We start from the raw sequence: 23,643 nt of genomic DNA, 5'->3' as shown, positions 1-23,643 counted from the left end.
TTTATCAACTTCCCTCTGGAAGTTCTGCACAGTTTCCTCGACTGACTCTTCTTATTCGCTTTTCGACTTTTTCTTCCAAATTTCTCATCCGGTATTCCATTTCGCTTTTCAGTTCACCAATCACACAATTTAACTGGTCCTTTATTTGTCCTTTTATATCGTCTAGCTTACGATCTTAGATGGCTTGCATTTCTTCCAACTTCACCTCAAACTGATCTTGACTCACTTGGGTTGCTTTTATTTCTTCCAACTTGCTGTCCTGGTTTGATTTCATTTCCTCTAGTTTGCTGTCCTGACTTACTTACTTTGGCTGGTTTTCATTTCAGCTTGACTTACTTTTAATTCCTTCTTCATTTCCATTACATAGCTGTTTCACTGCCTCCTCCATTTTCGATTTTTGTAGTCGTGTACTTACAGGCATTAAATCAGAGTCCACTTCTTGAAGGTTGGTTGGATTCTTCTTTCTTGAAGTCTTCCTGGATCTCCAATCCTACTTCTGACACCAAATGTACCGTTTTTCCTCTAAAAACACGACGAATACTTTTATCATACATTGTATATTCGACTTGGTTTACAAACAACAGTGACAACTACTGTCTAATCTCCAACTGACAACTACTCTTAACAATCACAACAATTAACTACAGGTCATAGCTCAGCTGTTTATATAAGCTTCTATAGAATCGAGGGAATTCGGGAATAAATAAAACTAAAAAAAAAACATAAACAAATAAAAATAAAGCACACAAATTTAATTCTGCAATGTTTATACATACTAGTTCTAAACGTATTATTTCATATTTGAGGTAAAGGAATTACGATTTGGTAGTGATTTACAAAAAATGGAGTGATTTTCGGTCCTGTTTGTCCGGTTCTAATAATCGTGGACTTTCCCTGGAATATTTACCTAAAAACTTACAGAACACACACACAAGTTAATATTGCAGATAAGTTTTTGAATGAGTAGTAACGAAAGTACCTACTTTAAGATATGACTATGTCAGTATTTTTAATTTTGTCATTTTTAAACCATTAGAAAGTTGGGCTACCAAATGGTGTATAAAATAAAAAAACTCTATATTTTGCAAAATTAACCTGAAACCATAAAGTGAAACTGGCGAATTAATTAGGAGTATAAATATTGAACATACTTTATTTAATTTCAGATCTGAAGACTATATAAAACTGACAATGATGAATAACAACTTAGAAGAACCTGGTGTAGTTCTAGACCGACTGCATTTATCCGAAAGCACTGAGACTACCTCGAAAACTACCTCCGAAGGGATAGATTTGCCACCGTTTACCAATAAGGATTATTGTCATAAAAACGACAAACATAGTGTAAATGCACTAGGTAATATACAACGAATGAGACAACATGGACAGGTACTTACTACTACTACTTGCTATTATTTTCTTCAATTATTAAAAAAACTTACATTGGAGACCGCGTTTAGCGGTAATAAATGTATTTCCAGCCACTTTCTCCTTCTGGAAATAGTCTATAAGTCGTAACACATGTGCCCACTCGAACGATCTAAAATTACAGGTTAAAGAAATTTAAAGCTTCAAACTTTTTGAACAGCCGCTGTATTTGTCCAGATTATGTTAGAAAAGTGAACAAAATCCTAAATGACCACTTTTCATTTGAATAACTTTTTTCGTCTAGGAATTAAAAATAAGAAAATGGTTTTAGTGGCTCACCTTTAAGGTGCTCTAACTCCGCTAGGGTCACTTTTTTACTACAGTTTATATGACACTTTGGAGTTTATTTTTAATGTACTTTCCACTCTCAAACTATCCTACAATCAATTTGAACCACCCTGTATATTTAAAAAGGGCCAGAAAACAATCCCAGACAATTATCGTGGAATAACGCTTCTCAACATCATCCTCAAAGCCCTCACTAGGACTTTGTTAGAAAAAATAAACAAAACTATACCATGTAAGCGAAATCAAAACTCAGAGTCGATCTCCACAAATATTTATTAAAAAGGTTGTTAAATGCCTAACATGTTTCGGGTGTATTCAGACACCCATCTTCAGAGGCTGTAAGTTATACAGAGTGTTAATTAAAAACTTATAGAACTAAGGATATGGAAGCCTACCTTAACTAGATCACTAGTCTGCTGACTGTCATTCTAAAAGGGGGGACAGCTGAACCCAAATGTACCAAGGTGGTTTTTTATTCTGCACGGGGGAAAAAACCTTGATCAAAAACCCAGTTCTGGTACAGAGGTGACAGGTTGCTCCGTTTTTTATTCTCAAAGGGGAAAAAAACTTAATCAAAACCCAGTGTTGATGTCAGAAAGTGAAGTTATTAGCTCGGTTTTTTTATTCTTTAAGGGGGAAAAAACTTAATCAAACCCGAAGAAGTTGAATGATGTTAAAACTGCATGTCTATCTGTAATAAAAAACATGAGTAGAAATAGGATGTCCTGAAGGGGTGTATGTGTAATGGGGGGATAAATTAAAGTCAAAAGATAAAATGAAGGCAAGTCAAAATGGGGGGGCTAAACTGTATATCTTACCTGAGGAGACCAAATGGACACGAAAGGGACGTCACACAACAAAAACCGCGGTGGACACTCACAAGTTCAACATTAAACAGATTAAAATGAGGGTGACTTTCCCTTTGTCACTGTGGAGGTGTGACCGTGCAGGCCAACATGGCTTGGGTGCAGCAGGACATGGAGTGGCCAAAATGGCTTCCAACCCACGCCAAGGGCAGGTTGCAGGAAGCGGAAGTCTAGGGGGCAGCAACATATTGCCAAATTCGAAAAACCCAAAAAAACCAAAAAACCAAATCCCCTAGAGAACTGAAAAGGTCAAAAACCCCCAGAGTCGGACATGACAGACAGCTGACAGCAGACAATACATGTGTGATCGGTCCACTCATCAAAACAATACAGTGTAAACAAATAAAGTTAGGTTAAATTAGCACTTAACACTAATCATCCGACTGCCTAATTATAGGTTTTACAAATAATACAATGGTTAATCAACAAATGAAAGCAAAGAAAGAAAAACAAAATTTAAAAAATTAAAATTTAGAATTAGATTAACATTAAGTAATGAGCAACCTACAACCTGGGGACACAAAAGCACAGATTAAACACCGTTCTTGAGCACAGGTGAAGCAAACGTAAGTATCAAACAGTGGGAATTGATTAAGGGTAAATGGGGGTTGAAATCTGATGTAGGGGGGCGGGAAAAGTCTGGGAAACTAGAAATTGAGGGATCTGAAGAAAGGAGTGGAGCTATGTCTAAGCTGGTCATTAAGGCAGACCACCTTATCGTTGGATGAAGCCTTGTGGATTTCAAGAACCTCCAGAAGGTCCAGCAGATTGCCTTTTCCACAGAAATGGAGGGGCTTAAAGCCCTCATCAACGTTGAAAGTGTGGTTATTAAGGCGAAGGTGGCGTGAAAATAGTGATTTCATGTAGATAGTGTTCAAATTTGGGTTGTTAATAAATTTTTCAAACTCTCTCTTGTGTTCATGTATTCGAGTTGCAAATTTTCTACCTGTTTGACCAACGTAGACAGCTTCACAGTTGGCCGTGCAGCAAGAGAGCTGGTAAACACCAGACTTATTAAGGAGCGGAGTTGGATCTTTGGAGTTGACAAGGAAACGGGATGCAGAGTGTGATACTTTAAAGCAGATGGAGATGCCATAGGACTTGAACAGGGACTTGAAACCAAGAGAAAAAGGCCCCAAGTAAGGTATTGAGAAGTATCTAGTCTCAGTGTCATGCTCTCCAATTGTGAGCCATTTGTTGACAAATTTCTTGAAGTGGTTGTAGTAGATTTTGTTAACTAAACTAGGAGGGAAACCATTGTTGGTAGCCACCGTTCTGATCCATGAAAGTTCCTTGTTAAAGCTGGGCTCCAGCAGGGGTATGCTAAACAATCTGTGGAAAAAGCAGTTCAAGGAGGCAGTCTTTTGGGAAAAAGGGTGATTAGAGGAGAAAGGAATGATACTGTCTGTGCTAGTGGGTTTGTGGTATATTGAGAACTCAATGCTGTTGTCTACTCTGGAAATCAAAATGTCAAGAAAGGGCAGTGATTGTGAAGACTCAAGTTCCATAGTGAACGCAATAGAATTATGCAGGGTATTAAGAAAGTCAAAGAATTGGTGGAGCTCAGGCAAAGTGCCATTAAAGATGCAAAAGATGTCATCTACATATCTCTTGTAGAAAAGAATTTTGGAGAAAAGAGGGGATTTCTCAAGGGATGATTCAATGTTTGACATAAAGATTTCGGATAAGAGAGGAGAGAGACCAGAGCCCATTGCCAAACCGTCCTTTTGAGCGTAAAATCTGTCTTTAAATTGGAAGAAGTTTTGATCAATGACAAGTGAAACCAGGGCAATTATGTCATTGATGACAGGTGGAGCGAGATTACCGGGATGGGAGAGGATATTTTCTAGAAGGGGGATGCATTGTGTGGGGGGTATACTGGGAAACAAACTGGACACGTCAAAAGAGACCATAAGCGCTGTAGATGGAATGTTAATGTCTTTGAGTAGACCGCAAAGTTCTGTAGAATTTTTAATGGCGTATTTACTCTTAAAGTTAGAAGTAAGTAAAATAAAATTGTTCAACCATTCCGCTAGGCGGTGACATGGTGAGCCACAGAAGGAGACCACTGGTCTGATTGGAGTGTTCAGCTTGTGGATTTTAGGCAGTCCATAGAGTTTAGGAACAGAAGGATTGACAGGGAGGAGTCTATATTTGTTGCAGTTCAAAGAAGAGAGGGTGGTTTGTGCTGTGTTGATAACTGATTTAAACTTGGTGAGGAATTTGTCAAGAGGGGATGTAGATAGAGCCTGAAAAGAGGGAGTATTCAGGAAATCAAGAACCTTAGTGTCATACTGTTCCCTGTCCATCACCACCACACAGTTACCCTTGTCCGCTCTGGTCACCACCAGGTCATGGTCTTTAATTCTGCGGCGCAGAGACATGAGATTTTTGTTCAGATTTGAAGTAAGAGGAGTTTGTGTTTGCTCAGAGAGTTGCCGGTGGTATTTATTTAGATAAGAGGCACATGAGGAACGCAGGGCGCCCTGTGCTGTTTCAGGAAGACCTCTAGCGATGACATTTTCTATGTTTGCGGCAAGGGTCTGTAAGTCCAGTGCTCTCGGTTGAAAATTGTAGTTAAATTTCAAACCTAAGTTGAGAATCTCAAGATCAGAGTCGGATAGAGCAAAATTGGACAAGTTTAGTGTGCGGCGATGGAAAGGGAAGGTGGAGGGTTGGTGAGGTGGGATTCCGAAAGTACCATGAAAAATGTCATTGTCAAAAATGGGGTTGTCATCGTTGGTAGGTGAGTCAAGTGGAGGATGAGGGAGAGGAGTTGGGGGTGAACATGTAGTAAGGTTGTGGGGGGGGCTATCTATGAGGATCATTGGAGGTGGGTGTCTGAGAGCAAAGGGGGGGGGGCAGTTTTGAGTGAGGTGTGAGAGTTTACCAATTAGGACACTGTGCTTCTTGTCGCCCAAGTCAGATACATAATCTAGTAGAGAGTGGTGTAAGACATCAAATTCAATCGAATGTAATAAACTAGTAATTTTGAAATAAATACATTTGAGCTTAAGCTCAGTGGTGCTTAGTCTAAAGTACAATCTTTTTACCTCCTCTTTGATCCAGATCCTCGAGGCATGATGGAGTGCCTTCTTGGAGGCTGAGGTGTTGGAGTTGGATCGCAAAGAGACATACTTGGGTTGTAGGCCTCTACGCAGACACTCGGAGTTGAACCATATGTCCAGGCGGGTAAACTTCCTCCTTAGTAAGTTCTTCTTCAGTTCACGGACCAGGAAAGCTTGACCAGCTGATTGTATCGAGAAGTAGTAGTCCATATGCACACAGTGGAGTAGTGAGTGTAAGCGAAATCAAAACTCAGAGTCGATCTCCACAAATATTTATTAAAAAGGTTGTTAAATGCCTAACATGTTTCGGGTGTATTCAGACACCCATCTTCAGAGGCTGTAAGTTATACAGAGTGTTAATTAAAAACTTATAGAACTAAGGATATGGAAGCCTACCTTAACTAGATCACTAGTCTGCTGACTGTCATTCTAAAAGGGGGGACAGCTGAACCCAAATGTACCAAGGTGGTTTTTTATTCTGCACGGGGGAAAAAACCTTGATCAAAAACCCAGTTCTGGTACAGAGGTGACAGGTTGCTCCGTTTTTTATTCTCAAAGGGGAAAAAAACTTAATCAAAACCCAGTGTTGATGTCAGAAAGTGAAGTTATTAGCTCGGTTTTTTTATTCTTTAAGGGGGAAAAAACTTAATCAAAACCCGAAGAAGTTGAATGATGTTAAAACTGCATGTCTATCTGTAATAAAAAACATGAGTAGAAATAGGATGTCCTGAAGGGGTGTATGTGTAATGGGGGGATAAATTAAAGTCAAAAGATAAAATGAAGGCACTTCACACCTGTCAATCCTTCTGTTCCTAAACTCTATGGACTGCCTAAAATCCACAAGCTGAACACTCCAATCAGACCAGTGGTCTCCTTCTGTGGCTCACCATGTCACCGCCTAGCGGAATGGTTGAACAATTTTATTTTACTTACTTCTAACTTTAAGAGTAAATACGCCATTAAAAATTCTACAGAACTTTGCGGTCTACTCAAAGACATTAACATTCCATCTACAGCGCTTATGGTCTCTTTTGACGTGTCCAGTTTGTTTCCCAGTATACCCCCCACACAATGCATCCCCCTTCTAGAAAATATCCTCTCCCATCCCGGTAATCTCGCTCCACCTGTCATCAATGACATAATTGCCCTGGTTTCACTTGTCATTGATCAAAACTTCTTCCAATTTAAAGACAGATTTTACGCTCAAAAGGACGGTTTGGCAATGGGCTCTGGTCTCTCTCCTCTCTTATCCGAAATCTTTATGTCAAACATTGAATCATCCCTTGAGAAATCCCCTCTTTTCTCCAAAATTCTTTTCTACAAGAGATATGTAGATGACATCTTTTGCATCTTTAATGGCACTTTGCCTGAGCTCCACCAATTCTTTGACTTTCTTAATACCCTGCATAATTCTATTGCGTTCACTATGGAACTTGAGTCTTCACAATCACTGCCCTTTCTTGACATTTTGATTTCCAGAGTAGACAACAGCATTGAGTTCTCAATATACCACAAACCCACTAGCACAGACAGTATCATTCCTTTCTCCTCTAATCACCTTTTTTCCCAAAAGACTGCCTCCTTGAACTGCTTTTTCCACAGATTGTTTAGCATACCCCTGCTGGAGCCCAGCTTTAACAAGGAACTTTCATGGATCAGAACGGTGGCTACCAACAATGGTTTCCCTCCTAGTTTAGTTAACAAAATCTACTACAACCACTTCAAGAAATTTGTCAACAAAAGGCTCACAATTGGAGAGCATGACACTGAGACTAGATACTTCTCAATACCTTACTTGGGGCCTTTTTCTCTTGGTTTCAAGTCCCTGTTCAAGTCCTATGGCATCTCCATCTGCTTTAAAGTATCACACTCTGCATCCCGTTTCCTTGTCAACTCCAAAGATCCAACTCCGCTCCTTAATAAGTCTGGTGTTTACCAGCTCTCTTGCTGCACGGCCAACTGTGAAGCTGTCTACGTTGGTCAAACAGGTAGAAAATTTGCAACTCGAATACATGAACACAAGAGAGAGTTTGAAAAATTTATTAACAACCCAAATTTGAACACTATCTACATGAAATCACTATTTTCACGCCACCTTCGCCTTAATAACCACACTTTCAACGTTGATGAGGGCTTTAAGCCCCTCCATTTCTGTGGAAAAGGCAATCTGCTGGACCTTCTGGAGGTTCTTGAAATCCACAAGGCTTCATCCAACGATAAGGTGGTCTGCCTTAATGACCAGCTTAGACATAGCTCCACTCCTTTCTTCAGATCCCTCAATTTCTAGTTTCCCAGACTTTTCCCGCCCCCCTACATCAGATTTCAACCCCCATTTACCCTTAATCAATTCCCACTGTTTGATACTTACGTTTGCTTCACCTGTGCTCAAGAACGGTGTTTAATCTGTGCTTTTGTGTCCCCAGGTTGTAGGTTGCTCATTACTTAATGTTAATCTAATTCTAAATTTTAATTTTTTAAATTTTGTTTTTCTTTCTTTGCTTTCATTTGTTGATTAACCATTGTATTATTTGTAAAACCTATAATTAGGCAGTCGGATGATTAGTGTTAAGTGCTAATTTAACCTAACTTTATTTGTTTACACTGTATTGTTTTGATGAGTGGACCGATCACACATGTATTGTCTGCTGTCAGCTGTCTGTCATGTCCGACTCTGGGGGTTTTTGACCTTTTCAGTTCTCTAGGGGATTTGGTTTTTTGGTTTTTTTGGGTTTTTCGAATTTGGCAATATGTTGCTGCCCCCTAGACTTCCGCTTCCTGCAACCTGCCCTTGGCGTGGGTTGGAAGCCATTTTGGCCACTCCATGTCCTGCTGCACCCAAGCCATGTTGGCCTGCACGGTCACACCTCCACAGTGACAAAGGGAAAGTCACCCTCATTTTAATCTGTTTAATGTTGAACTTGTGAGTGTCCACCGCGGTTTTTGTTGTGTGACGTCCCTTTCGTGTCCATTTGGTCTCCTCAGGTAAGATATACAGTTTAGCCCCCCCATTTTGACTTGCCTTCATTTTATCTTTTGACTTTAATTTATCCCCCCATTACACATACACCCCTTCAGGACATCCTATTTCTACTCATGTTTTTTATTACAGATAGACATGCAGTTTTAACATCATTCAACTTCTTCGGGTTTTGATTAAGTTTTTTCCCCCTTAAAGAATAAAAAAACCGAGCTAATAACTTCACTTTCTGACATCAACACTGGGTTTTGATTAAGTTTTTTTCCCCTTTGAGAATAAAAAACGGAGCAACCTGTCACCTCTGTACCAGAACTGGGTTTTTGATCAAGGTTTTTTCCCCCGTGCAGAATAAAAAAACCACCTTGGTACATTTGGGTTCAGCTGTCCCCCCTTTTAGAATGACAGTCAGCAGACTAGTGATCTAGTTAAGGTAGGCTTCCATATCCTTAGTTCTATAAGTTTTTAATTAACACTCTGTATAACTTACAGCCTCTGAAGATGGGTGTCTGAATACACCCGAAACATGTTAGGCATTTAACAACCTTTTTAATAAATATTTGTGGAGATCGACTCTGAGTTTTGATTTCGCTTACACTCACTACTCCACTGTGTGCATATGGACTACTACTTCTCGATAAAACTATACCAATTCGCGAAAAACTGCAAGGTTTTCGAAAAAACAGATCTACCATTGATGCTGTCTTCATTGTGAAGCAAATAACAGAAAAATCTTTAGAGTTCAATAAACCAGCGTATATGTGCTTTGTCGACATGACTAAAGCTTTCGACCGGGTGCGATTGGCAGACATCATTTGAAATAATGCGAAAAAAGGAAGTGAACCAGATATTAATAAAACTAATATACTATTTATATTCAACATGATTATGGACAAAATTGTCGGAGATTTACCTAAAAGAGCCGGATACAAAATAAGGAACAACTTACTTCAATGTTGTCTGCTACGCAGATGATGCGGTGCTCATTGCGAATTCTGAAGTGGGGGTGATTAAATAGGCCACATGACACCCGACACAAAGAAACACGACCACAAACCGACGCTTCCCTGACAAAAATCGCAAACCAATCACGTGACTATGGTACCTGATAACTTATCAGGTCGCTCACCCACATTAACAATAAAATGTGCACAAAGTGCAAACAGAGATTAAGTTATCGGAATTGGCTTGCCAGTGTAACTAGGCCCATGGACATTAAAAGTGCAAACTAAACGAGTTGCGGACGAAAACTGTATTTCGTAGGTAACAACGTAAACAGAATGGAAGACAACAGTCTTGTAAAAATCGTAAAAACTAATAATCCTTTCGGAAAACGAACCCAAGGCAGACCTCCAAAACGCTGGTAAGAGTGCTGGACATCAACGTCCGAAGAGTCATAATAGGATTAGCTTACCCAATTGAACACCCATATTAGAAAGAAAGAAGAAGAGGAACAAAAAACGGCGGCATTTGTCGACACTTCAAACCAGTGATCTTACTGGTATTATATTCTTACACTGTGGTTTGGTTTTTGCGACACGGTCCACTTTGCCCATCTTTCATCTGGCAGCCTTTCCACATGGCCACTCCAGTACCTTTTGCGTGTTCTAGCCCATCTTACCACATCCTGTATTATTTTCTAGTTCTTTTCTGATATCCTCGCTTCTTATTCTACTTGTGATAGTGACACTTTTTGTGTTGATGTTTCAGCTCTGGTTTTTGTGGCGTACGTTAAAATAGGTCTTACGCCTGTTTTGTAAATTCTCAGCTTGCTTTTTGTACTCATAATTTTATTTTGTCATATGATATCTTTCAGGTATCCGTTGACTTTATGGCTTGTGTTCGTGCTTTTTCAACAAGGTTTCTTTCGCTTTCTCCACTCCTAGGTAGTTGAATTTTATCTTGTTGTCGACTGCCAGTTTGCATCTTGGGGGTGCTTTAGAGATGTTTACGATGTTCATGTTAAATTTATGTACTGTTACTTTCGTCTTATATTACAGGCGTTGTAGGTAGTATTTGTTATCGCTATGAGGATTGCATCATCTGCATAGCATAATACTTAAATGGTGCAATTGCCTATACCATATTTAGCGTTCACTTTTTTAATATTTTTAATGATGTTGAACAGGGTAGGACTAAGGTTATCCCCTTGTTTGTTGCAGGTTCGTATTGATTTGCACTTCCTCAGACAGTCCATCATTCTTGTTCTACTTTTGCTCTTCAGTTCTTGTATAATTCTTTGTTACCGGTAATCGATGTTTTCCTGGTCTATAATCTTTATTCTAATTACGCCATCTAGTCGGACCGTGTCGAATGCCTTAGTTAAATCCAAACAGACAAAAAGAGGAAAGGAAAGGTTAAATTTTATCGATTTTTGTATCATTTGGCGTAATATGAATATTGCGTCCACCGCTGATCTATTGAATCTGAATTCTTGCTGTTCTTCGGATATTGGCACCTTCCCCATTATCCTATTAGCGAGATGATTTTAGTAAATAGCTTAAGGGCCGAGCTCAGTAGCGTTCTGAGTGAGATCACCAAGGTTCTACTATGTATAGTTTCACAAGGAACAGCCATTTGTACCGCTTATAGACCCATTTATTCAGACTTCACCTCTGTGAATTTTCTTAATACATGCAATATTTCTATAAAATTACAAGTTTAGCCATGGTTATGTTATTAAATTTGCACTTATTTTTTTTTATCCAAAATAACATAATATAGACTCGCAATACACACAGTTTTTGTTTTAGTTATGTGATGTAATATTAAAAATAGGAACAGAAAAGTTCAGCGCACACAAAGTAGTGTTGGCTTCAGTTAGCCCTTATTTTTTCGCCATGTTCAACGGTAAGCACTTTTTTAAACCATTCAATAGGTGCCTTGTTTAAGGTGTTTCATAATTATAGGAGAGATGAGAGAACAATCCCAAAGTGAAATAACCATGGTTGATATGGACGCTACAGCTGTGGATTTACTCTTAGATTACGCATACACTGGCCAGATTACTATAACTGTCGATAATGCCCAGGTATTTAAGTAATTTTATGTTTGAACAATTTATGATTGTGTTTGTATTACTTATCTACCAAATACATAAACATGCACCTACTTTATTTCCTCGCGGGTATAAAGTTACCTAACATAGGCCTATCTACAGTATGGCTTTTTTAATAATAATTTGTCATTGCAATTTCTTGATTTTGTAATTAGTAGTAACAGTACAGTGTTAATCACAGTAAAGAAGTGGTCTAACATAAAATTTTGTATTCACCATCGACATTACCAGATGTTTATGCCCTCGGGCGACTTGTCCATTGGGCCAGTAAAATCGTCGTCCTCAGGTCATAAATATCTACCTATTTATGCCTTTGGTGTATAAATAGTTATTCTGGGGATCAAATGTTTAATTAGTAAAGTCTTTTCTAGATACTATTACCAGCAAGTAGCCTGCTTCAAATGGAAGACGTTAGAGAAGCTTGCTGTACATTTTTTTTAAGGCAGTTGCATCCCTCAAACTGCTTCGGAATAAGAAGTTTTGCAGGTATGTTAATGAATAGTTGGTAAATAGTAATTAAGATACCAATAGCATTATAAGGACAATAATGCATGAGGTCGATTAATTTTTTAAATTATTTGAATAACTTTCAGAAAAATAACGAAAAGGAAACAATATTTAATATTTTCAGATACACATTCTTGCAAGGATTTGCACCATCAATCGCACGTATACGTCTTACAAAACTTTCCACAAGTTATAGCAACTGAAGAGTTTCTGTCACTTTCGTTTGAAGAAGTTAGTTTTAAAGTATTTCGTCAAAATCGATATTTTAAGTATTCTACATCAACAGGTTAACGAGTTAGTTTCAAACAGCGAGTTGAATGTAATCTCAGAAGAAGACGTATTTACTGCAGTTTTGAATTGGGTCAAACACGATTTAATAGAAAGAGAGAAGTATATTTCTAAAGTTCGTATACTGTTTTAGTCTTGTAATAACAATAACATGCAATGTAATTACAGTTGTTGATTCACGTGAGGCTGCCTTTACTAACCAGAGAATTTCTTATGACGAGAGTGGATAATGAAAAATTGATAAAGGGCAATCACGAGTGCTGTGAATTACTGTTTGAGGCTATGCGGTACCATCTAGCGCCAGAAACACGGTGTGATATTTCTTCATGGAGAACTATGGAAAGGAAACCACTAGGAGCTGATCCTTATGTATTTGCTATAGGAGGTAATACTGATCATTACTTGCACTTTGTTATATGCGGTTGCTTTTATACTTTGGACAAGGTGCCCAGCAGTCTCAGTCAACTTTGCATTTGTGACCAATAATATTGTAACCAACATTTCATTGTAGATTTTTTGGGCATCATATCATATACATAAACATGCAGCCCTTCTGTTTGTGTGTGTATTGATTCCTGTTGAGTTGAATAGTTTTCATCATAAAGGTAACAATATTTACTATACGACCAAGGTTTCTTGTTTTGAAAGTTTACAATGTTTTCTGTACCTTTATTGGTGTGGGTTATATTGTACCGTTTTTCACACAAAACACCGCTTGTTACTTTTAACTCGCATTGTATATTTCGTTTGTTTACAAACAATACTGACAACTGCTGTCTAATCTCGTACTGACATCTCTTAACAATCACAACAACTAACTGACTCTCCACCGGTCCTAGCCAAGCTGTGTATACATATGTATAGGCTTCAATGGAATCGAGGGAATTCGGGAATATTCATAAAATTGGCATTCTCTCTTAAACTTCAAACTATGACAAGTCTCCCTCTCTCTTACAAACAGCTGAACTACGACTTTCTAGATCCTAAACAATACAATATACGGGGTAAGACGAAATGAACTAAGACTATACGAGGTAACACAAAATAACTAAAAGTCCATTTCGTAACAATATTTATTCTGTAGCTAGTTCCTGAAAATTACCGCTTTTCGAACGTTTTTCCAAAATTTCCCTTGACCTCATCCAAAATATGTATTCATTGTTTGTATTACTCCATATTTTGACGTACTTTTTTATTATCGTTCACAAATAAAAGGAAAGGTACTGATTGATAGTCCTGTTATGTCTTTCGACCATTTCATTGGACGGCAGATGCAGTGGCATTGTTCGAGTGGTTCTTATTCCATCCATAACATATATATTAACTGGTTCCAAATATCTGATTAAAAGTTTCTACTTTTGTCTGTGTGAATCTTTAAAGGAACTCCGTGGTTTGCAATAACGTTGGTTATCCTCTCCTTCACAACTCCCATGTAGTTCTCGGAACACATTCTCTTTGTAGAAACTGGGAACTATTGTTTTGTATACAAAGGATTTTTCGTCTGGACTTTCCCATCTGCGAGTAATTAAGTTATCTCGAAGTTGAAGCGAAATCCATTGTCGCCAGCAACTCGTCACTATGTCAATCCCATGGCTCAAAATTCCGGTTTCAAATATTTCTCCAACCATTCTCTGATTACTTTCAAATCAGTGTCTAAACACTGTTCTTCTATTATGGTTTCTCTGGATACGATATTCTTCCATTACTGGTATTTCTCTAGCCTCTTCATCTGTCCAGTTTGCGTATCTGATTAATGCTTTCATTTTTATTCTTGCTTTCATGCCTTTCGAAAAACTTGCAATTCTTTTCACAGCACGGCCTTCTCGTCAAACTATCAGCGTTGATATGAGATCGTCATTTTCAGTGGCTCAGTCAAAATCATCAGCTTGATGTTTCTCTAATAGCGTGCTAATTGTTCTTCCGGGTTATTAAAATTTAACAGTCATTGTAGTGCCGCATAGTCCTATCTAATGAGATTTTTTTTCCATATAGGATGCTGTGATAATGTTGTTTTACATCTCTTAGAATTGAAAAATCTCTCCCAATGACTTGCTGTAATAGCTAATGACCACTTCTTGACTGTTCTGAAACTAGGAAAGGCTGAACGGTTTCTATACTATACTGGGAAGCATCAGTGAAAAAGCTTCTTTTTGAGATTGAGCGAAAATAAAAGTACTTCTTTAATTCTGTGAAAGATTGTTAACAATCTGGTGACTAAGAAAATTGTCAATTTTTGTTCGTTAGTCGATGATGTGTCGATATGATAATCCGACGAAGAAAACTTTTTCTTGGGAGAATAAGCATTTGTTTGGGTTCAGTGGTAATGAGCTTTTCTGAGTATCGAGATAACCCCCTCCCCCTTCGGTGTCGTGCTCTTTCGCCAAAAAAATAAGAAAATGACCGAATGCGGTTTGCAAAGATAACAAGTTTGAATGCAGAATTATCAGGTCATTTTTAAGCACGAATGTAATTTTGGGGAATATTTCCCGAATAAGAAAATGTTTTGGTTTGGCTGCAACTACAGGGTGATTCCAAAGTTGGTGCTTTCCTTTCACCTACGAATAGGGCTTCAAAAAATAAGTTTTTTTTCCTTTGACGCTTTTTCGAAATATGAACAATAACGAAGATGGTAACCCACTGGTAAACGCAAAAAAATTGTTGTTTCTTGGAAAATTTCCTTTCCACGTAGCTACTGACACCTACAAACGTTTGTGTAATTACTTCAAGTGGTTTGGCCAAAATCATAAAAATTTTATTTTTTCAGTAAAGCTTTGACACCCTGTGTACGATTTGTCGATGTAGTGGCGCATCCCTAGTTGTGACGGGCGACGTTCGACAAGACAATTGACATTTGATTTTCGGCAGTTTTTTTTGACGGATGATAGAATTAAGTTTTAGCGGTAGTAAAATGATGGTTAGAAATTTTGGTGGATTTGCATGTAAATGTGCCCGAGTGCACCCTATTTTTTGATACAAATAAACAAGTCCACAGAAGCTAAGAAATCGTGCCTTCATTACTTTTCATGGTCCTTCGAGCGAAATCAACAAGCAAATCCCGGTATATGAATCAACAACAAGTTCTAACCTAAAAAAAATAAGGTGGGAATAAGCACCGTTTCCTGATCGTGCAATCTCAATTTTCCAAAAAGAAAGCCTTCAGTTCAGAAGCCCGAGACAGCAAGTGCTCCGTGAGTACGTGTATGCAGAGTCAAGCAGAATAAGGTGGGTCGTATCCTTTTACCTTGGTTGTTCAAAATAAGCTATTTTTAACCTTATTGAAGTTATTCCTTGTCCCCATGTTTAATGCCCATATTGATTAAGCAAAGATTTGGGTTTTTGATCGTTATTAAGCTTCTTTAAAAAATAGTAAACAATGCCTAATGAAACGGAGGTATACCCAGACCCCACAGAGGTGGAGGAATTAAAAAAGTTAATATGTCGAAGAGGCCAGTTAAAGGCCACTCTAACGAGATTTTCCACTTATTTAAATGGGGAAGAAGTGGACCCGATAAGTTTAAAGTTAAGGCTATCCAAACTCGAGTCTACTTGGACTGAGTTTGAGGTTGTCCAATCCAAAATAGAGTTACTGAAACCAGAACAGGCCCTTGAGAGAGATTCTTTTGAGGATGATTATTTTTATGTAGTAACCAAAGCATCTAAGATAGTGTCTTCTTATGAGCAAAGCATGAACAGCCCTGGAGCTGGTGTAACAAATTCCAGTGGTAGTGCAAATGCAATTCCTAATTTACAAAATCTAGCAGTTAGCAATACGGTTACGAGTTCAGCCAGATTACAGGCAATATCATTACCAAAATTTAGTGGTACATATGAAGGTTGGTTAAATTTTTTTGAAATTTTCCAGGCTCTTGTACATAATAATACTGAAATAAGTACGATTCAAAAGTTTTATTATTTGCAATCTTGCCTTACTGGTGAAGCAGTGCAAGTGTTGCAGTCTTTGGAGATATGTGAGGCAAACTACCAACAAGCTTTAGATTTGTTAAAAGAAAGGTATCAGAACAAAAGATTACTTATCCATAATCATGTTAGGAATTTGTTTGACATTGAACCAATCATTAAAGAGTCAGCCCAAGGTTTTCGCAAACTGATTGACAATCTTATGCGGAATATCAGGGCTCTTGCAAGTTTAAACCAGCCAGTTGAACACTGGGATACTATCTTAGTGTATATGATCTCACAAAAGATAGACCTTAACACAAGAAGAGAATGGGAACTTTTTAATAAAAAAGATGCGCCCACATTCCAAGAATTTTTAGAATTTTTAAAAAACAAATGTCAGGTATTAGAAACAATAGGCAATAAAGAAAAGATTCAGAAAGAAAATGTTTCAAACCGATATTCTCAGTCCAAGCATTCTGTCAACTTTAGTTTATCCAAGCCTGATGAAGTGACTTTAGTCAACCAGGTTAATAACAAAGCAAACACTTTAAATTACAATAATTTAAAATGCTATTTTTGCAATCAAGTTGGACACTTTACCTATAAATGTTTTAAGTTAGTTTCTCTTTCTTGTAAAGATAGGTTGGTCGAGTTAAGGAAAATAGGTTTGTGCACAAATTGTTTAAAACCTGGACATACAGCTGAAACTTGCACTGGAAAAAGGTGCAGGATTTGCAATAAAAAGCATAACTCAATGCTTCATGATTTTACTTACAATATCAATGAAAATAAACCAAATTTAAACAATTCAACTAGTAGCTGTAATTTAGTTGTTCAAAATGACACACATCAGCAATGTGTGACCCCAATAAATAAGTCAAATAACTCTAATCCCTTGCACACTGACAACACGGTTGCAGGAGAGTCCTTCGCTACTTTTAATACTTGTACTTTGAGTAATCAAGAGCCAATTAATACTTCATATTCTAAAACTCAGGTTTTGCTACCCACAGCAGTCATCAATGTTTTGGGCAACAATAATAAATGGTTTAAATGTCGAGCACTGTTGGATTCCGCTAGTCAATCTAATTTTTGCTCATCCCGAATATTACAACAGCTTAATTTAACAACAAAGTCGGTAGAAATTCCTGTGGCAGGGCTAAACAATATCACATCCAGCATTTTATCAAAATTCAGCACAACTATAAAATCAGTGAGTGAGTCGTTTGCATCTAACATAAATATTTTAGTGGTGGAAAATATAACGAGTAGACTTCCACAAATGGCGTTTGATATTTCACAGCTAAAGTTGCCTAGCAACATCAGATTAGCTGATCCATCTTTTGGAGACTCAGCAGAAATAGATTTTTTGTTAGGTGCAGAGATTTTCTTTTCATGTTTAGAGGGAGACCAAATTAAGCTAGGCAGTAGATTACCTATTTTACAAAATACGAAGTTTGGTTGGGTATTAGCTGGGCCCCTAGATTTTGAAATGGCAAGAAATAAATCTGCTTGTTTTCTGACTTTAGATTGTTTAGCCGACAATCTGTTGCAAAATACTGTGCAAAAATTTTGGCAGATTGAAAACATACCAAGTGATCGAAGTAAATTTAGTAAAGAAGAGTTAGATTGCGAGATGCATTTTCGGGAAAACGTAGAAAATGATAGTTCAGGTAGATTTATTGTCAAACTACCTTTAAGGGACAATTTTACAAGTCTAGGTGAATCATACTCTATTGCGGCAAGATGTTTCAATTCTTTAGATAAGAAATTAAGTTTGAATCCTAATTTGAAGAACAGTTATAAGGAGTTTTTGAACGAATATGAACAATTGGAACATATGTCTAAAGTAGATCCTAGCCTTGATAAACCTGAAGATTTACATGTTTATTTTAGTCATCATGCAGTCTTAAGAGAGTCGAGCAGTACTACAAAACTGCGAGTTGTATTTAATGCTAGTCTCAAAACTTCGACCGGTTTGAGCCTGAATGATGTCCTAAAAGTCGGTCCAAAAGTTCAACCAGATATTTTTAACACTGTCTTACGTATGCGTACATATTTGATTTTATTAATTGCAGACATTGAGAAGATGTATCGGATGATATTGGTACATCCATCCCAAAGAAAACTACAAAGAATATTATTTCGTGACCCGGTGTCTCAAAAATTAAATCATTATGAGCTAAATACCATAACTTATGGTACAGCTAGTGCTTCCTTTCTTGCCACACGTGTTTTACATGAAATTGGTTTGCGATGCAAGGAGTCCAATCCTGAAATCAGTGAAATAATAATTAATAATTTTTACACGGACGATTTAATTTTTGGACACCATGATGTAGAACATTTAAACAGCTTAAAGCAGCAAATTGATTCCACATTACTTTCATATGGATTTAAATTAAGAAAATGGCTTTCAAATTGTAATCTTCTCATTGAAGGTCATGAGGGTTCAGGTCAAGACGAATTTTACATTCGAGCTGATTCTGACACTAAAACATTAGGAACCGTTTGGAAACCTGCTGACGATACGATTAGTTACGATTTTGATGTGAAATCTCCATCAAGTTCAATAACGAAGCGTACTATTTTAGCCAGTATTGGTCGGTTATTTGACGTCCTAGGTTTGGTTAGTCCAGTAATTGTCAAAGCCAAGCTTATCTTACAAAGCGTATGGCGGATTCATTTAGACTGGGATGAGGAGGTACCCAACCATTTGGCTCAAACATGGCTTAATTTCAGTTCAAAGTTGTCATATCTGAATAATGTACAAATTCCCAGGTGCGTATTAAATGCCACAAACCCGCCTGAGTTTACAGCCCTATACGGTTTTTCTGATGCCTCTGAATTGGCTTATGGTGCGTGTGTATATATTGTTTCAAGAGATACCAAAGGCGGCGGTAGCCAGTCGCATTTATTATGTGCAAAGTCTCGTTTGGCTCCGATGAGTTCCTTGAGTCTACCTCGATTAGAACTCTGTGGCGCTCTTTTGTTAGCTCAGCTTTTTAACAAGGTAGCGTCAACCTTAAAATTTTCTTTTGAAGACGTAACTCTATTTACTGACTCGAGCATTGTGTTAAGCTGGTTAAACTCCGAGCCAAACAGATGGAAAGTATTTGTCGCCAATCGCGTGGCTGAAATCCAGCGGTTGACCGAGCATTGCGAGTGGAGGCATATTGACTCCAAAAATAATCCAGCTGACATTGTGTCCAGAGGAGTTGATCCTGAAACTTTGTTAGATTTAGACCTTTGGTGGCATGGACCAGAATTCATGACTAAACCAAAAGATGAATGGCCCTTTAATAAAATTTCTCCTGTTGAGGTTCCAGAAGTACGCAAAGTAAAGTTGCAACTGTCTTTCCCGGTTGTCCGAAAAAACGTTTCTACTGACGGTCTTTTTAAATGGTCTTGTTTTTCTAAAACTGTTAGGGTTTATAGCTACATTCGTAGGTTTATAAATAATACTAGGAAAACTATTAAAATTCAAGGTCCCTTGACAAGTATTGAGTTGGATGAAACTTTGTTTCTTCTCTGTAATTTGGTTCAATCGGACCATTTTTCTGCTGAACTGGTAGAAATTAAAAAAGGCAATTCCGTACCTCGCAGTAGTAAATTGTTGAGTTTAACACCATTTCTAGATCCTAAAGGTTTATTGCGGGTAGGCGGTCGACTTAGCAATTCTCAGCTAGAATACGAAAATAAACACCCAATTATTTTACCGGCCAAGCATATATTTACTGAAATGCTTATAAAATATTATCATTATAAATTCTTACACGCGGGACCACAATTTCTTTTGACTCAAATTAGAAATAAGTTTTGGATCATAAATGGACGGCAAGTGGTTCGTAAGGTTCTGCATCGTTGCTTGACTTGTTTCCGTGTCAAGCCGTTGTCCATCAAACAAATAATGGGAGATTTACCCGAATCGCGAGTTGTTCCTTCTCGACCATTCGCTTCATGTGGCGTAGACTATGCAGGTCCTTACCTGCTGAAAGATGGCAAAACTCGTAACCGCGTTTTAATTAAATGCTATGTATGCATATACATTTGTTTTACCACCAGAGCGGTTCATGCTGAGTTAGTTTCTGATTTAACTTCTATTGCATTTATGAATTCCTTTAAAAGATTTGTCTCTCGGCGGGGATTACCTAGCGATATTTTTAGCGACAACGCTACTAATTTTGTAGGAGCCAATAATGATCTCACTAAATTATGCAAGCTTATCGAAAACACCACTAGCTGCGATAAATATAACAGGTATTTTTCGGAGCATAAAATCAATTGGCATTTCATTCCTGCCAGATCGCCACACTTTGGCGGGCTCTGGGAATCTGCCGTGCGTTCAGTAAAGTATCATTTGAAAAGAGTATTGGGAGATTGTCACTTAAACTTTGAAGAATTTTATACTTTGCTTAATCAAGTTGAAGCTATACTCAATTCCCGACCTATCCTTCCCTTGAGTGACGACCCTACCGACATGGAAGTGCTTACGCCAGCACACTTTCTGATTGGTGGCAGTCTGGTAGCTGCTCCTCAGTCACGAGTTCCTGATGTAAACATTAATCGCCTGCAGCGCTTTAAACAAATTCAGCAAATGCTACAGCGATTTTGGGCTATTTGGAGTAGAGACTATCTTAACACTCTTCAGCAGAGATCCAAGTGGAAAGTAGTCCAAAACAACCTTAAAGAAGGTGTTTTAGTTCTAATCAAGGAAGATCACGAACCCCCGATGCACTGGCCATTAGGACGAGTAGAGGCAGTTCATCCAGGCAAAGACGGCTATGTACGAGTGGCGTCCGTGCGGACAAAAGGAGGAGTCTGTCGTCGAGCTGTTACTCGATTGTGTCCTTTACCCCTACTGGATTAGCCAAGTGCCGCGTTTAGTGCAGCGTGCTTGTGTATGTGACCAGTTCTGAGCGAGTGTTTTTTTTGTTAATCTTGAAATAACGGGATATTTCAAGGTGGCCGGCATGTACGATTTGTCGATGTAGTGGCGCATCCCTAGTTGTGACGGGCGACGTTCGACAAGACAATTGACATTTGATTTTCGGCAGTTTTTTTTGACGGATGATAGAATTAAGTTTTAGCGGTAGTAAAATGATGGTTAGAAATTTTGGTGGATTTGCATCTAAATGTGCCCGAGTGCACCCTATTTTTTGATACAAATAAACAAGTCCACAGAAGCTAAGAAATCGTGCCTTCATTACTTTTCACCCTGTATCTTCGTTATTGTTCATATTTCGAAAAAGCGTCAAAGAAAAAAAAAACTTTATTTTTTGAAGCCCTATTCGCAGGTGAAAGGAAAGCACCAACTATGGAATCACCCTGTATAGATGGCTCAATGGAACTCTATGAGCAAGTTCCAAACCGTTCATTAATTGTTGTTGACATCGCGTTTGACATTGTTAGATGTTTGTTGGTTATAAAAAGTCAAAAAACTGCGCAAGGACAACAATTAGTGTACTAGCAATAGGCTCTACAACAATGCAGTCGTTATAGATGTACGTATCTGCAATTATCGAGATGCAATCGGGGGCAATACCATAAGAGCTCAGATTTAGCCGGATAATTTTTGTGCTTGTCTTAGAACACTTTCATTTTGGTGTAACTGCAAGAGACCTGTTGTAACTAAATCTAAAATGATAAAATGATTTAAATTTAGCCAAACAGGTCGAGTTTTGTACCATAAGAAAGTATGAGAAGACAAGCGGAAAAATTATCCTGTTCAAAATCTGAGCTCGAATGGTATTTGATAAGACAATTCCATGAATATAATCAATAATATAATAAGACTGCGACTTCCTTGTACTGGCAGAAATAACTTTGTCTGGTTCTTTTGATTTTCTGCAGTAGAACTCTATCCGAAGCGAGCCATAACCAAAACAATACGAACAAAAATCAAAATTGACAGTGCCAGCAAAAATCTCCAGGTGAGACATTGCAACAATAGAATTGAAGTGAAAATCCGTGGAAACGATGAAATCAACAGCAAAATTTATCCGATTTTTTTATCCGCTAGCAAACTCTCTTCCTTCCTTATTAGCCGATAGCAAACCGATGATGACGTGAATTGTCGCTGTCATTCTGGTGAAAATGCACTGCTCTATGGGACATTTAACACAAGAGGGCAATATTCAATAAAATTATCGCCAATTTCCTGTTGAAATAAAAGTGAAATGTAATTGAGTCCTTGTGCCGGATTTGTTATTCGTAATTTATAAAACACATTTCAATGCAAGGCACATTTATTAAGAGTCGAAAAAGTTCAACTGTTTTTTCAATTTTAAAGGTGATGTTTGGTCCAAATCGGGCTCCCAAAGACGAATCCCTTCCGAGTGTGAAGTTTATAATCCCAAAACTGATTGTTGGAATCGTATAGCACCAATGCAATCGGGAAGATATTCTCCAGGAGTGACTAGTTTCAAACAACGTTTATATGTGATTGGAGGGTAAGTACCAATTAAGTACACAGTTGTATTTTCCAAGCAAACTTTACAGGGTGATCCAAAAAGCCGTGCATGCGACTGTTTCTCGATAACTATACATAGAAGAAAAAAATCTGTTTAGTTCCAAGCGCTAAGACTCATGATTTTACTAAAATGAATCCGAAAACTCTTAAAATTTAAATGGACTGGTATAGTAAAAATACCAACGTAATTGCCTGTCCTCGACGAAAAATTTTGCTATTTAACTTTTTTTTCGATATCTTCTTATAAAGGGGTCCAAAGTTTGCTGATCATAAAGACTTCTTTTTTGGGGCATTTTGCCACCAGCAGGGGACGCGCTCGAAAATTCGAGTTAACTCAGGGTCAGGCGTTTTCCTATATACAGGATGTTACAAATTCGATGCATTACCATTGCTATCTCAGAAACTATAGTTGATAAAGCTTTAGTTAAATGGAGGCAGTACTTTATTGCTAAACAATTTGGTAAAAAAAAATTTCGCATAGGTTGCATACAACATTATTTATTAAATCAACTTGTTTGATGACAAGCACAGCAAATACAGGGTTAACCACCCAAACTATTCATTAAAAGTATATTAGGATCCAATATTAATAGAAATTTGAAATTTTGGAATTAAATGAAATTTGATGAGTGCTATGTTTTAAAAACATTTTCATTTTTCTGTCACTTTCGGTTTGACCGGAAGTTGATGCAAAATGCTTATTTCAATTGGAACACTCTGCATATTATTGTATTTCTGAATAGTCCTTTCGATTTCAATTATTAAGCGGAGTTCGGTCAGCTATCGATTGCGGA

The 23,643-nt window shown here is 37.8% G+C and overlaps 1 protein-coding gene and 2 long non-coding RNA genes across 4 annotated transcripts in view; 1 reads left to right on the top strand and 2 right to left on the bottom strand.

Annotated features, from left to right (window-relative positions):
• Positions 1 to 23,643, top strand: part of LOC145726388 (kelch-like protein 17) — a 32,495-nt gene that overhangs the window by 4,826 nt on the left and 4,026 nt on the right. For both annotated transcript variants that reach the window (XM_081975432.1, XM_081975433.1), the window contains exons 2-9: positions 1,167 to 1,389; positions 11,378 to 11,474; positions 11,534 to 11,655; positions 12,054 to 12,168; positions 12,314 to 12,420; positions 12,476 to 12,592; positions 12,646 to 12,862; positions 22,670 to 22,829. In XM_081975432.1, coding sequence (XP_081831558.1) covers positions 1,192 to 1,389; positions 11,378 to 11,474; positions 11,534 to 11,655; positions 12,054 to 12,168; positions 12,314 to 12,420; positions 12,476 to 12,592; positions 12,646 to 12,862; positions 22,670 to 22,829 — 1,133 coding nt within the window. In that variant the 5' untranslated portion in view covers positions 1,167 to 1,191. The remainder of the gene's footprint in view (positions 1 to 1,166; positions 1,390 to 11,377; positions 11,475 to 11,533; positions 11,656 to 12,053; positions 12,169 to 12,313; positions 12,421 to 12,475; positions 12,593 to 12,645; positions 12,863 to 22,669; positions 22,830 to 23,643) is intronic.
• LOC145726406 (uncharacterized) lies at positions 1,972 to 3,941 on the bottom strand. The gene is made up of 3 exons (XR_014177595.1): positions 2,535 to 3,941; positions 2,112 to 2,407; positions 1,972 to 2,052 (listed from the first exon to the last, which is right to left on the bottom strand). It is a non-coding gene; the product is annotated as an uncharacterized LOC145726406 (long non-coding RNA).
• Positions 5,907 to 6,602, bottom strand: LOC145726408 (uncharacterized). The gene is made up of 2 exons (XR_014177597.1): positions 6,047 to 6,602; positions 5,907 to 5,987 (listed from the first exon to the last, which is right to left on the bottom strand). It is a non-coding gene; the product is annotated as an uncharacterized LOC145726408 (long non-coding RNA).

This window comes from Ips typographus, linkage group LG3 (assembly GCF_016097725.1).
Source record: "Ips typographus isolate SLU linkage group LG3, UJ_Ityp_2.0, whole genome shotgun sequence".
Lineage (NCBI taxonomy): Eukaryota > Metazoa > Arthropoda > Insecta > Coleoptera > Curculionidae > Ips > Ips typographus.
This window is presented reverse-complemented; position numbering and strand designations above follow the sequence as displayed.